The sequence below is a fragment of the Corythoichthys intestinalis genome, chromosome 5 (assembly GCF_030265065.1).
Source record: "Corythoichthys intestinalis isolate RoL2023-P3 chromosome 5, ASM3026506v1, whole genome shotgun sequence".
Lineage (NCBI taxonomy): Eukaryota > Metazoa > Chordata > Actinopteri > Syngnathiformes > Syngnathidae > Corythoichthys > Corythoichthys intestinalis.
In genome coordinates this window covers 30,916,175-30,929,417 of record NC_080399.1, presented here as the reverse complement: position 1 = coordinate 30,929,417, position 13,243 = coordinate 30,916,175, and the positions used below count along the sequence as shown (strand labels likewise).

General features: G+C 39.1%; 2 protein-coding genes across 2 annotated transcripts in view; one reads left to right on the top strand and one right to left on the bottom strand.

Moving 5' to 3' along the window:
• Positions 1 to 6,940, top strand: part of stra6 (signaling receptor and transporter of retinol STRA6) — a 38,784-nt gene extending 31,844 nt beyond the window's left edge. The window contains exons 17-18 of the mRNA XM_057837402.1: positions 969 to 1,106; positions 6,125 to 6,940. Of these exons, the coding sequence (XP_057693385.1) occupies positions 969 to 1,106; positions 6,125 to 6,342 (356 nt within the window). The 3' untranslated portion in view covers positions 6,343 to 6,940. The remainder of the gene's footprint in view (positions 1 to 968; positions 1,107 to 6,124) is intronic.
• Positions 6,941 to 7,684: 744 nt separating this feature from the next.
• On the bottom strand, positions 7,685 to 11,696 carry islr2 (immunoglobulin superfamily containing leucine-rich repeat 2). Its single transcript, XM_057837401.1, has 2 exons — positions 11,429 to 11,696; positions 7,685 to 10,387 (listed from the first exon to the last, which is right to left on the bottom strand). Exon 2 carries the CDS (start codon positions 10,376 to 10,378, stop codon positions 8,264 to 8,266), a length of 2,115 nt encoding a protein of 704 aa, XP_057693384.1. The 5' UTR covers positions 10,379 to 10,387; positions 11,429 to 11,696; the 3' UTR covers positions 7,685 to 8,263.
• Positions 11,697 to 13,243: the final 1,547 nt, after the last annotated feature.

The window sequence follows — 13,243 nt, the reverse complement described above, 5'->3', positions numbered from 1 at the left end:
ATTTTTTTTCATTGTGACGTAATTTGTTTAAAAGTTTAAAATATGCGAGTGAATATTTTTTTAAAGTCTTTTTTTTTTTTAGCTAAATATTAGACATCGATTCATGATTCTAAGCTATACATCTATATACAGCTAGACATTTCGGATAATTAATATAATTACTGAGCTTCTTTTTATGGCTGGGTTGAAACAAAAGCGGTTGCGCGACGTCTGTAAACGGGGGTTTCCAGGTTAAAACGGACAAATTAAAAATAGTTTGGGGGCTTCATGCACCATGAATCTGCTATGGCAGCATATAGACATATTGTTCTATTAAACACAACAGTTCTTTTGGTTTAAAATATAGCAGTTTATTTTAAAGAGGAGTGCAAGAGCAGAAACTGCTTTTTTAGACTTGTTTGTGTTTTCTGTCATATATATTTCATACCCAAAGTTAAATACGCTATTGTTTCAATATGCTTTAAAAAAAATAAAAATAATCTACCAACCCCCCCCCCCCCCCAACACCAGGGAGTGCTGCAGCACCCTCAGCACCCCACTTCCAGCAACATTGTTCATAGAGGAAAAAGGAACTTTTCGATACCTCTCCACTGTCGTGTTAGATGAAATGAATGACTGAAAGAATTAAATGAAATTATAAAGAAGTCATATTCTCCACGCAAACACTTGGTTTTGTCCCAAAATGGATCACCTTGTGTGGTTTATCCTGCTTGGCTAAGCTTATATGAGATCCTTATGCAGAGCAGTGCACCAGACTCTAATTGCACATCGTTTTCTGAAATGGCTGCAGTTTTAAGACATCTGTTGTCAGCGAAAGCAGGTGCTAAAAAAGAGAGGGGGAGAGCTTTTGATTGCATGGTCATTATGTGTGATTGCCTCAAAGCCAACATGGAGGGCTTTGCTACATGTTTAATGATTTTTTTCCCCACCCTTTTTTCTCCATCGCCACCTTCTGTGTCTGTCTGCAGCCTACCGCTGTTACGCTCATTATCTGAAGATCGAGGTGTGCCAGTCCCACCCTGTGATGAAGGCTTTCTGTGGGATGCTGCTGCAGTCTGCAGACAGCAAGAACAATGTCGTGCAGCGGTCACGGGACACTGAAGAAGGTGTATAGCACTCAATAAAAAGCACACACAACAAATCTGACACAACTGAGCTCACCAAGTACTTCAAAAGGAAACAATATTAATTTTGTGCAACTATTAGAACTACTGTTACTAAAATATATTTTAAAAAGTGATTCTAAGCAACATAACAGGAAATGTTTTGGGTGGGCAGAGATGGTTGAGCATTCTGAGGAGGTCTCGGATACATAATCCCATCAGGACTCTGTCTTGCACGCGCCATAGAAATGAAAGCTGATCTGATTCAATATGGGAAGAGCAAATTGAGTCACGCGTGGAATAATTCACAGTCCTGCGGCTTACAGTCTCAATAAAATCACTCATAAAGTATTCAGCGGTCCGCTCTGGCCAAATAAGTTGAGAAGTTATCATGTATTATTTATCTGCTGCAGGGGTAGATGGGAGACAGCAGAGTCACTGATAAACAAGGGGGTCATCCAATACAAAAATACATCAGGGGCCCTTTAAATGTGAAAATGGGCTTACTTGCTTATCTGGATAATGACAATAATGTGTTGTATTACATAAATTCTTTTGGAGCCGATTAAGCAGATGAGCTGTGCTAATTGCCTGGTTACTATTCATGTAGTCAAGGGACTGCAGCTTTCAGAGTGTTAATAGTTAGACCTGCGTGTGTGTGTGTCCCATCACGCCTAGGGGATTACAATATGATTGCTTTCTATTATTACCGCTCCTGTCATATCTGGAGGGTCCACTGAGGCCCTCAAATATTACTGTAGATGAGAAAACGTGCACTTACCACTGACTACAGTATTAGGTACACCTCTTTGCGATTTAATACAAACGCTGCATGAAAAATATAAAAATGCTATGAAACAGGAGTATCACTAAATGCCATTTCTACTTATTGACTGCCTTTGACAGCAATGGGCGTCCACCTGGGAAGGTTGGCAGTGAATGATCCTATTTCGTGCCAAGGATTTAATAATATGTACAGTGATCCTTCACTACTTCACGCTTCAAACTTTGGGCCCTCAGTCCATTGCAGATATTTTTTTCAATTCAATTAATTTCAATTCAGTTAAATTAATTTCAATTCAATTAATTTCCCTCCCTCCCCCTCCCTACACTTTGTTCGTCAGCCCATGCACTGGAGCTGCTTATTAAAGGTAACAATGTTGAGAAATGTTTGGGTTTGATCTTGCCAGAACCGCGGACTTCAAAGCATCGCATGCGTCAATCATCATTTAACCTGGTAAACAGTTGCTGTGGCAACTCATTGTGTGTAAGTGAGAACTTTGATTGGACTCACTCAATGAAGCATTTTTCTACTGTAGTACTTTTATTCTTGTTTAATAATTTGGTGGGACAGTAACACGTTCATTAGTGCTGTCAAATTTATTGCGTTAACGGGCGGTAATTAATTTTTAAAAATTAATCACGTTAAAATATTTCACACATTTAACGCATGACCCGCTCATGCATTGCCTCAAACAGATTACAATGACGCGTTTTTTTTTCACATTGAGAGCTATATTGAGGCAGAGAAAGGCAACTAGACACAGGCGTTCATTGGACCGCACCGTTTATTGGCATAAGCTTCAGCAACTCCTTTAACAACAAACATAAGTATCATTTAGTGAAAGCACAACAAAAATAATATTCCTATCTCTCAAAAAAAAAATTGTTCACAAAAAGAAATAGCTATGCCAAATACACATAAAACTTACTCAGACTTTGGTCAAACTCTATTCAAACATTTCGTTTAGCTCAACAAATTCATTGGATGGCAATACTTAGTCACAATATACAGTACAAACTATCAGAGGTCTCGTACGGTGTGAAGCCAGCACTCAAATGACCATGAAGTACCAGTAAACAGGGAACTACGCCATCACTCGAGGGACAAAACACACTCATTGGCTTGATTTCTAAGTAATTTAAAACTCGCCATTGACACCTTGTGGTTTATATCAATCACTACCTTACGTAGTTAAAGAAACTGTGAAAGAACAGCAGGGAGCCCATGTGACGTCAACAATGGTGAGCTACTAGTTTATTTTTTGATTGAAAATTTTACAAACTTTATCAAAACAAAAACATTAAGAGGGGCTTTAATTAGGGCTGTCAAAATTATCGCGTTAACGCGCGGTAATTAATTTTTTAAATTAATCACGTTAAAATATTTGACGCAATTAACGCACATGTCCAACTCAGACAGTATTCTGCCTTTTGGTAAGTTTTAAAGCAAGGCTTTTTGTGCTGTCTAACAGCGAACTCTTGTGGCCGCTTTGCGACATGGTTTATTGCTTTCTTGCCAGTTCAATATGGCTGCACGACGTCTCGAGCTGACGCCTACGTGGTAATGTTGTGCTTATATGATCCTTGGACAAGATTTGTCCGTAAGTATGGTTGTTGTAAAGAATGTACATATTATGTTAGTAAGCGAAATGTTCTATTTTTTGTATGAGACGCTTTTTGTTTATGTTTAGTGAACCTGTATAGCGTGCTAAGCTAACGTTGTTGCTAATGCAATGCTTGTGTACTTTTTTTTTGGAGTTTTACTACGGTCTAAAGAGAACAATGGTTTGAGGCCATTTTATTAATAAATCAGATGAAAAAGGAAGAAGTCTGATTATTAAGGCGTCGTTCACTAGCTGTCTAGCTTTGGAAAAAGTAGATGCTTCGGAGTGAGGACAGCATAGACAGATTTAAATAACAGTAGAGTGAAATGCCCATTACAGTCCTTATGTACTGTATGTTGAATATATATATCCATCTTGTGTCTTATCTTTCCATTCCAACAATTTATTTTACAGAATATATATATAATTTACGGAAAAATATGGCATATTTTATAGATGGTTTGAATTGCGATTAATTACGATTAATTAATTTTTAAGCTGTAATTAACTCGATTAAAAATTTTAATCGTTTGACAGCCCTAGCTTTAATATAAAATTACTATAACTTGTACTAACATTTATCTTTTAAGAACTACAAGTCTTTCTATCTATGGGTCCCTTTAACAGAAAGAATGTTAATAATGTTAATGCCATCTTATGGATTTATTGTTATAATAAACAAATACAGTACTTATGTACGGTATGTTGAATGTATATCCGTCTTGTGTCTTTCCATTCCAACAATAATTTACAGAAAAATATGGCATGTTTTAGAGATGATTTGAATTGCAGTTAATTACGATTAATAAATTTTTAAGCTGTGATTAACTCGATTAAAAATTTTAATCGTTTGACAGCCCATACAGCGTGTCCCAAAATGATGTATACACTCTTTGACTTTAAATAGCTAATACAATTTTTTTTTTTTTAATTCAGATTCAATTTTGGACTAAGAATGGGAGGTACTGGGCTAATGTTCGAGCAAAAACAAAAATTTGTTCTGAAAACATTCTGGAAATGTGAAAATAAAGCTGCCGTGACAAAACCCTTTGCGCGTCAGTTCCATAGAGATGCCCCAACACGAGATAATTCAACCCAGTCACTGTGCCTTCGGGATAAAAATGGTGCAATAAGTCCCTCGGCTGAAAGTCCACACCAGACCGTGACTCCAGGCAAATTCAAGTGACGTTCCACTGTAAGATCAGGTTTTTGTTGTGCCCAGTGACTGCAGTTATGGTTCTCTGTGAAACTCACACGTAAAGCGTCTTGCCATTTCAGCTTATTTTCATATTTCCTGAATGTTTTCAGAACAATTTTTTTGCCCGAATGTAAGCCTGCCGTTCTTACTCCAAAATCAAATCTTGAATAGAAAAAAAAAATGATTAGCTATTTAAAATCAAAGAATGTATACATTATTTTGGGACATCCTGTATATATAAATAAGGCGGAAAACACAGACAAGACTGAAAAATCAGTTTCTGCTCTTGCACCCCTCTTTAAAAGAAACTGCTGTATTTTAAGATAAAACAACTGTGGTGTTTGATAGAACAATATGTCTATATGCTGCCAGAGCAGATTCATGGCACATGAACCCCCCGAACTATTTTTAATTTGTCCGTTTTACCCTGAAAACCCCCGTTTACAAACGTCGCGCAACCGCTTTTGTTTCAACCCAACCATAAAACAAAGGTAATTAATTATATTTATTATTCAAAATTTCTGTCATTTTTATCTTAGAATAATTCATTGATGCCTCATGTTTTGGTTTATTTAAAAAAAAAAAAAAAAAAAAAAAACACTTAAAAAAATTAGTCACTAATATATTTTAAACTTTTAAACAAATTATGTCACAATGAAAAAAATGGCGTCTGTAAAAAAGTCATGGATATCGACCTCATAACTATTGCTTAATTGTATTTTTTTTTTGTTACTGTCGCATTTTCTCCAATATGTTAGATGATAAATAATTGATCCAAACAAAAAAAGTTGGAAAAAAAAAAAAAACATTTAAAAGGGTAAATATATGAAAAAGAAAATCTCAACCACTCCTTGATGTCTGCGATTTCTGCATTGCGACCCTTGTTTTATATCCATGTTTCGCCCATAAAATCCCCCAAAAATCCAGCTGTGGCCATTCACAGCTGTGTCTTGACACTCAGTGATACATGCTACATGGAGTTTTTGGATTGAAACAAAGTAAGTACGTGATAATATCTCGTTAAAGTCATGGCCTCTGCAATTCTCACCTCCAGATAGGGTTTTGCTGTTTAAAAAAAAATTATTTTTTTTAAATGCCCTTCTGCTCAAAATTTTTCTTCCCCCAGAAAATTGAGATTTTAAGCTTTCCAATGATGTATCACACATGCATATTGGACAATTTTGAAAGTTGGCTAAATTGGGGGTGTCAGAGCAGAATTATACTTTGGGAAAAAGTGAAAAAACATGCCTTATATGTATCTCTTTTCAATGCTAAATCTGAATAAATACATTGAACAAACCCACACACACACACAAAAAAACATTTTGGGGGGCGGGGTGCGCTACTTCGCGGTTTTTCACTTTTTGCGGCGGGTTCTGGTCCCTATTAACTGCGGAAAACGAGGGATCACTGTAATATGTTATCTGTGTGGTCAGGGATCCAGTTGGTCCAGCAAGAGAAGAAACAAGTGAAGGTGTCAAGTGCCAAGCGAGCCAGGGGTCACTGGCAGCTCCTCTACACTCTGGTCAACAACCCCTCACTGGTGGGCACCAGGAAACACTTCCTGCAGCAGCGCGCGGCCACCGACAGCTTTGTGAACGGGAGCCTGAAGGGCAGCACCAAAGGAGGCGACAGCAAGGAGACTTGCAACTGAACAATGAATGATGCATTCCTTTTTGTCTTCCACCCCTTGGTTAGATGCATACTGTGCTGTACTTAGAGCTCAATGCCTCTGCTTGATCATCTTGCTCCCATTTTGCTTTGTTCTGAAGATGTACTCCCCATGAAGTGGTAGTGGTGGGGGGCACACAGTTTCCAGTCGGACGGACGCGCAGGTGGCGGCATGCACCTATATCATGATGTGCAATCCTCAATACCATTCTCCTCCAATTCATTATAAAGATAATTCATATGTTGTCACGTCAGATCATGTAAGTAACTCAACGTGTTGAGCAGCATTTTAACAGGGTATTTTTCCACCAATTGACTTTTTTATACACTTAAAGAAATCGTGTTTCATAGGCTGGTTGTCAATTTCCACATATTTCCTATCGGATTGCAATTTTTTTTTCTATGTGATTACAAATTACGTGGAGTTTAGAATGATCAGGCAAATGACACATTTTATTTTTATTATGAAAAAAATATACTTACCTTTTCCTGTTGTTGCTGCAACATATACATTTCCAAAATGTCGAATTTCCGTGAAAATCCCTTGAATGACCTTATTAAAATAAGATAAAACATGAAAATGTACATTGTGTGGTCAAGATAAAACGAAGAGGGGGTTTAACATACAAAAACTGAACTTTACATCAAAGCAGTCATAAAATAAATAACACTGCGCTGTTAAAATGGGCAGATGATATTTCTATACCTTGACCATTTTTATACACTTCGTTATTATTTAGTCAATAAAGAAAACCAGAGAAACGTTTAGCAACTATTTTATTAATTCCACTTACAAGAAATCATATCAAAAAATTGAAAAGATCACTTTCGGGTTGTTTTTTTTTTTTTTTTTTTCCCTTTCGTTTTACAACATATTTCACAGGAAAAAACTCACTATTAAGATACAAGTATACAGAGAAGCCGACGGACGCTCTCCTGCGTCCTTTCGTTTTGGAGGCTTCATAGAAACTCATTTAAACATAGAAAAAATATTGTACATGGCTTCACAGTACAAGATTGACAGCATCTACGTCGAAATAAAGTCATCTAATTACGACTACATCGGTATCAGAAAAATCACGAGTAATAAAACAGCATCATGCCATGGACGATACACGATGGCTCGGCAGAGTCGCACATATTTAAAGCCTCACGTCGCTTCGAATGATATATTAATTATAGAGAAACAGTACAAGAATTTAAAATGCAGATAAACGTCTTTGAGCCGTTTGACGCAAATCACCTTTTGCATCCAAATGTGCGGCGAAATTATTTACCTGAGAGGCGCTTTATTTCAACCGCATTATTAAAAATGTCTCTATAAAATTGAATCCAAAGGTGCCAACAATGCTCTTTAAATTATTTGGCAATTTAAGAAAAATTTTTTTTTTTTTGCATGTTTATGCCGCGGCAATATTTGGCGCATGTGCTGCGAAAAATTATACCATTTCGAAGGCTCTTATACCTGTGAAACCATCATGAAACAAAGGCCATACATTTTGTGACTTTTTTTATTTTTGTGCCAAATTATTCTAAATTAAAATATGTGCTTTGGCTCAATAAAGATTTGGAAACGGCTGGTTTATTTTTACTCGTTTACTGCCATCGGCGGTGCTAGACGTCCAATCAATTTTGACTTGAAAGGGCAAGTAGTGAATGATTGCAGCCAGCCGATCCTAGTCTAAATGGAGTGGACGTCAAGCTCCGTCAATGGCAGTCAATGAGTTAACAATACGAGCAGAACCACATCGCAGTTTTTCCAGCATCTCTTTTTGGTGATGTTGTTTAAAATTACAAGAGAATAATACAATCTCAGTGACTGGCGAGTTTTTTCTAAAGTAAAAATATGAAACAACTCAAGTTTTGTGGATCAGAAAGAGGATGAATTTGATCTTACAAGGCTCTCAGCGGCTCGGCTGCTTGTAGTTTCCGTTGATTTCCTCAGAGATGTTGACTGCCTCCGCCCCCAGCGGTAGTCTATCACTGTACTCCGAACCCACCTCGAATTCCTCCTGGTTGGTCTTGGATGACGATCCGGGGATGGATTCAGTGGCCACGCTGCCCTCGGCTTCCCCCTCAGGGGGCTCCGCCTCCCCCTCGCCCATCTCGCTAGGGTCGAAGGTCTTCTCAGATTCCACCAAGGACGCTCTGCGATCGAAGTCGCCGGTCATCTGCTTCTCCATCTGATCGGGATTGTGCGCTTTCATGACAAGCTTGTAGGTCTTCCCTTGGTATTTGTATAGAAGATGGCAGCAGGTGGCCCCAAGTAGGGGAACCGTTGCCAAGCCCAGGAGGAAGATGCTCACGACCACGATGATGAGAAGGGAGGGGATCTTCTTACGAGTGGTGAAAACTACTTGGACTTGGCAATCCTGGCCCCCGTAAGTGAGACAAAGTGTGTAATTGGTGCCGGGGTGTAATCCGGTGAAGTGATAAGAGTTGACCCCTTCTTCGATGTTGGACCACTTGATAAGGGAGTGTCCGTTTCCGGTGTCTACGCAAATGTAGAGCATATCCGGTCCTGCCTTCCCCGAGGACGACTGATACAAACCGACGGGCTCCCGGACTACTGTCTCCGCATCATCACCTTGGCTGAGGTGAAGGTTGGACTGGCTGCGGGCGAGCTGTAGAGGGTTCAGCTTGACCTTGGCCTCAGTCTCAGACACCTCCAGTGCAATGACGCCAAAATCGAAGGTGTATTGCTTGAGGTCATCCAGGCTTATGTTAAAGGCGTGGTTGGAGACATATTCGCTGCCGTCTCGGACGCCGCACTTGCTCGTAAACACAGGGTCCTTAGGAATCCCCGCCTCGCGGGCGCCGTCTTGTTTATCGGATGGACCATCTGGGCTGATCTTGGTCCTGTCATGACCTTTGTTCCAATTGATCACATTGTTTTTGGAGCTCTTGGGTTGAGTGGGCTTACTAAAAGATGGGCGAATCTTGTCTATGGTGGAATCCGACGTTGCGTGTTTTTTGCTCACGGCCGGGGAGAGTTTTACCGTGCTCTCAACTCTGCCCAAATCGTTCACCGCCATGCAGGTGTAATTGCCGTCTTCCTTTTTAGTCAGGCGAGGGACAACCAAAGTCCCGTTCTGAAATACCAGGAAGCGATTGTTAGTGGTCTTGTCATTGATTGGTAAGTCGCTGGACTCGCTCGTGGAGGGCAAAGGAAACAAAAAGTTCTGATTGCCTGCGATCACCTCCCAGCTAACCAGTGGTTTTGGACTCCCCTTGGTTTCGCAGTTTAAAATCACCGAGGAGCCCTCAACCAGCTCCGTGATGCCAATATCAGGCTGGAAGGTTATCGTGACAATGGGAGCCTCACAGTCCAATTTTGGGAATTTTGTCACCATCACACCCTTCAGGTTCTCAGGGGTTTCACACAGAATCGAATTGGGCTCAGGGACTGAGATCTTGGTGGCGGCGATCCAGTCCCTCAGCCATTCCAGTCGGCAGGAGCACGAGAAGGGGTTGTTGTAGATCTGGAGGTGAGACATGGAGGACAGTGCTTCGAAGGTGCCTTGAACAATGACAGTGAACTTGTTGTTGTTAATGCGTAGTGAGCGCAGATCTTTGAGCGTGGAGAAGGCATCCTTGGGGAGGTTCACCATTTCGTTGTTGTTCATCTTGAGAAGCTGCAAGGCAGTCAAATTCACCAAGTCCTCCCATGGGAAGTATACTATTTTGTTGTAGCTGATGTCCAGGTTGCGAAGTTGAACCAAAGGAGCCAAAGTGCCTGTCTGAATGGAAACGATTTCATTGTGGGCCAGCCAGAGTGAGGTGACCTGGGTGATATTGATGAAACTCTTGTTTTTCAGAGATTTGATCTTGTTGGCCGAAAGGCCCACCGTGGTCACGTTGGAGGGCAGACCCGCAGGCACGTCCAGCAATTCTTTGTAAGAGCAGTCAGCAAACTGATGGGCCAATTTGTCCTGGCAGGTGCACTTCTCGGGACAGCAGCGCACGCACGCCAGCAGTGCACTCCACAAGGCCACGATCACCACGAGCCTCGGCGCCATTTTCTGCACCTGTGAAATTCACATTGAAAGGCCGACGTGTGAGGGATCAGTAAAAAATGTGCCTTCAAAATCTATTCATTCCATTCTTCCATTTTAACAAAAAATCCCTGGGGGAGATGTTTTCTGAACAATTTACGACAAAACTCTCACCCTAGAAACTTTCACTCCAAGGTTACTATTCTAAAGTTGTGTTTGAGTGTGTGTCGTAGGCAGAGCCAATAGAAGCATTAAGAAAAAAAAAAAAAAGTTAACTGTTTTTGAGTGGCAATTGATTATAGCTTGAATGGCACGAATCACTTAAACTCCAATGCTTTGATCATCTGTACCGATACAGCTAATAAATGTAACACCCTAGGTTGCAGGATGGTGGCGCCACTTTTCAAAGAATAACTAAAATCATTTGAATGTAGCATGATCATTCAGGGCTTTTAAAAGGTAAACATGTCCCATCTTCATTTGCGATTTTCTAACATTTTATTATCTTTACCTTCCTGCAATTATTTCAGCAACTAATTTTAATTAAATTTTTCTAATTCTACACCAAAATGTTTAGTTTTGATAGAATAGCTCACATATAGACAAACAACCATTCACAGCATGATTATGGGCAATTCAGTGTTCCATTATGCTTGTTTTGGAATGCAGGACAAAGACATCCAAACCTCAAACCTTGGAACTTATAGTAGGAATTTATTTATACCCCATGGTGCTGCCAATTTAAAATTCATCTCAAATATTCACCCAACCTTTTTTTTTTTTTTTTTTTTTTTTTTTTTAAATTAAGCACTTATCTTCATTATACAGCAAATGTTCACTAACTAAACATTTAAAATGATTAACATAAAATTAAAACCTTAATCACAATGTAATTTGTAAAAGGATGCGCTTATAAAAGCAGATTTGGTGTTATTTAGATGTTCTTTCATGCACTGCATGCAATTCCGATTCTCATCATTTCCTTACTTTTGTACCAACAATTCATCAAACCGTTTCCATCTGTTTTGTCTCTTCGTTAAGTACTAAATGAAATTGAATTCTGAATTGACTTACCTGTCCAATAGTAACTCAAACCCCGCTTCTATTCAATCAAGATCCGTTTTTCATTCAGAAACTTTAGAAGAAATGTAGAAAATGTCTCACAAATGGATCATTTCACATGACTTTTGCTGCCGTGGGGCGTTGGAGGCAACATGTTTTTGTCCCGGTGAGCAGTTTGCGGTCCGTGGGTTATTTTTTTCTCCCCCACTCTATCTCTCTCTCGTTCTGCTCTTCTGCGCGCGCCCTCGTCTCCAAGCACCCATGCATCGTCGGGAACGCGCAGCCTCTCCCACATCCCGCGCCTCGCCTCTCTATGAAAGATACAGCAGCTACGCCTTCTCCAACTAAATTCATAATTGAAGACTTGATGATTAATTGAGCAGCCAGACCTAAACATAATCTTTGACCTCATTCGGCTCGCCTACACCCTTTTTGTATCTTGACAAAGTCGTACAGATCTTTTTTTTGTGTGTGTGTGTGTGTGTGACAATAATAATAATAATAGAAAAATATGTGCACAGTCAATCCACAATTAAGTATATTGAATGATGCCAATACACTGCACTTGAACATGTACTACATAAAAGTGAAATCTGGCTATACTTTGACATTTAGTGAAAATTGATGCAACATTGAGGACTTAAAAAAAAAAAAAGATAATGATGCTGTTTTTTTTTTTTTCTTTGACAATTTCCTGTAGGCGCCTCTTTATGTGCAAAATTGTCACAATTATTATAATTATTAGTTTATATATTTAGAAAAGCAGTTTTATTTATTTATTTATTTTGCGTGTGTCTGTGGTGGTGGTGGTAATAAAGATGGGGACAGGGGGCGTATTGGGTTGTGTGAAGGGATTGTGCAACTGTATTTAAACTTGTGACCACTGATCTATTTTAGCGCTTTACTCAGTATTTTAGGTTATTTGAGTAAACAGTGACATCTAACGCTAACATTGTGTTATTACATATACGTTTCCCCCCCTAATTTTTACATACCTTCATGGCGTTCAGGTGGGAATTAATTAAAAATAATGGACAGTTTTCCTGTTGAGTATGCATTATCATCACCAAATGGGCGTTGTCCTTGTAGATGCTACAATATAATAATGATTTGTTTTTCAGTACCAAAAATAGTGACTTGCCCTAAACTTTTCTTGAATGACGTATCCATAAACCTTGTGTGATTAAAAAAAAATCTAAACAACTAGAGCAAAGATAGGAGAAGGAAGAGATTCAGAGCCTCACCTGCATATTGAAAAATATACAGTGTATCACAAAAGTGAGTACACCCCTCGCATTTCTGCAGATATTTAAGTAGATCTTTTCACGGGACAACACTGATATAATGACACTTTGACACAATGAAAATAAATAATTTTCTCATGGAAAACGGTCTCAGTGCATAAACTGATTTTAAGGGGGGCCCAGGAGGGCCAGCCCCCCAAAGCCCCCCCCCCCCCGTGGCCGAAAAGTGTCATTGCATGAAATTGACTCTCCTATTCATATAGAAGTTGTACAGCAATAAAACTGCAACAAAATGAGTGAAATTTACAAAAAAAAAATATTTTTATAATTGGTCAAAATCATTTTCCGAACAGATCATGTGACTAGCACCTTAGACGGTCATTTGCTTTGCATATAATTTTTTTTTTTAATCGGGGAGGGAAATTTTATTTTACAAATGATTTTTTTCTTTGAATTTTTTGTTTGTTTGTTTGTTTTTATTAAAGCAACTTTTTGGGGATTGAATGATTTAGACACAAATGTCGTACCCATAATATGGCCCAAACACAATAAGGATTGCTTCAATCAAATAAAAATTTTCAAT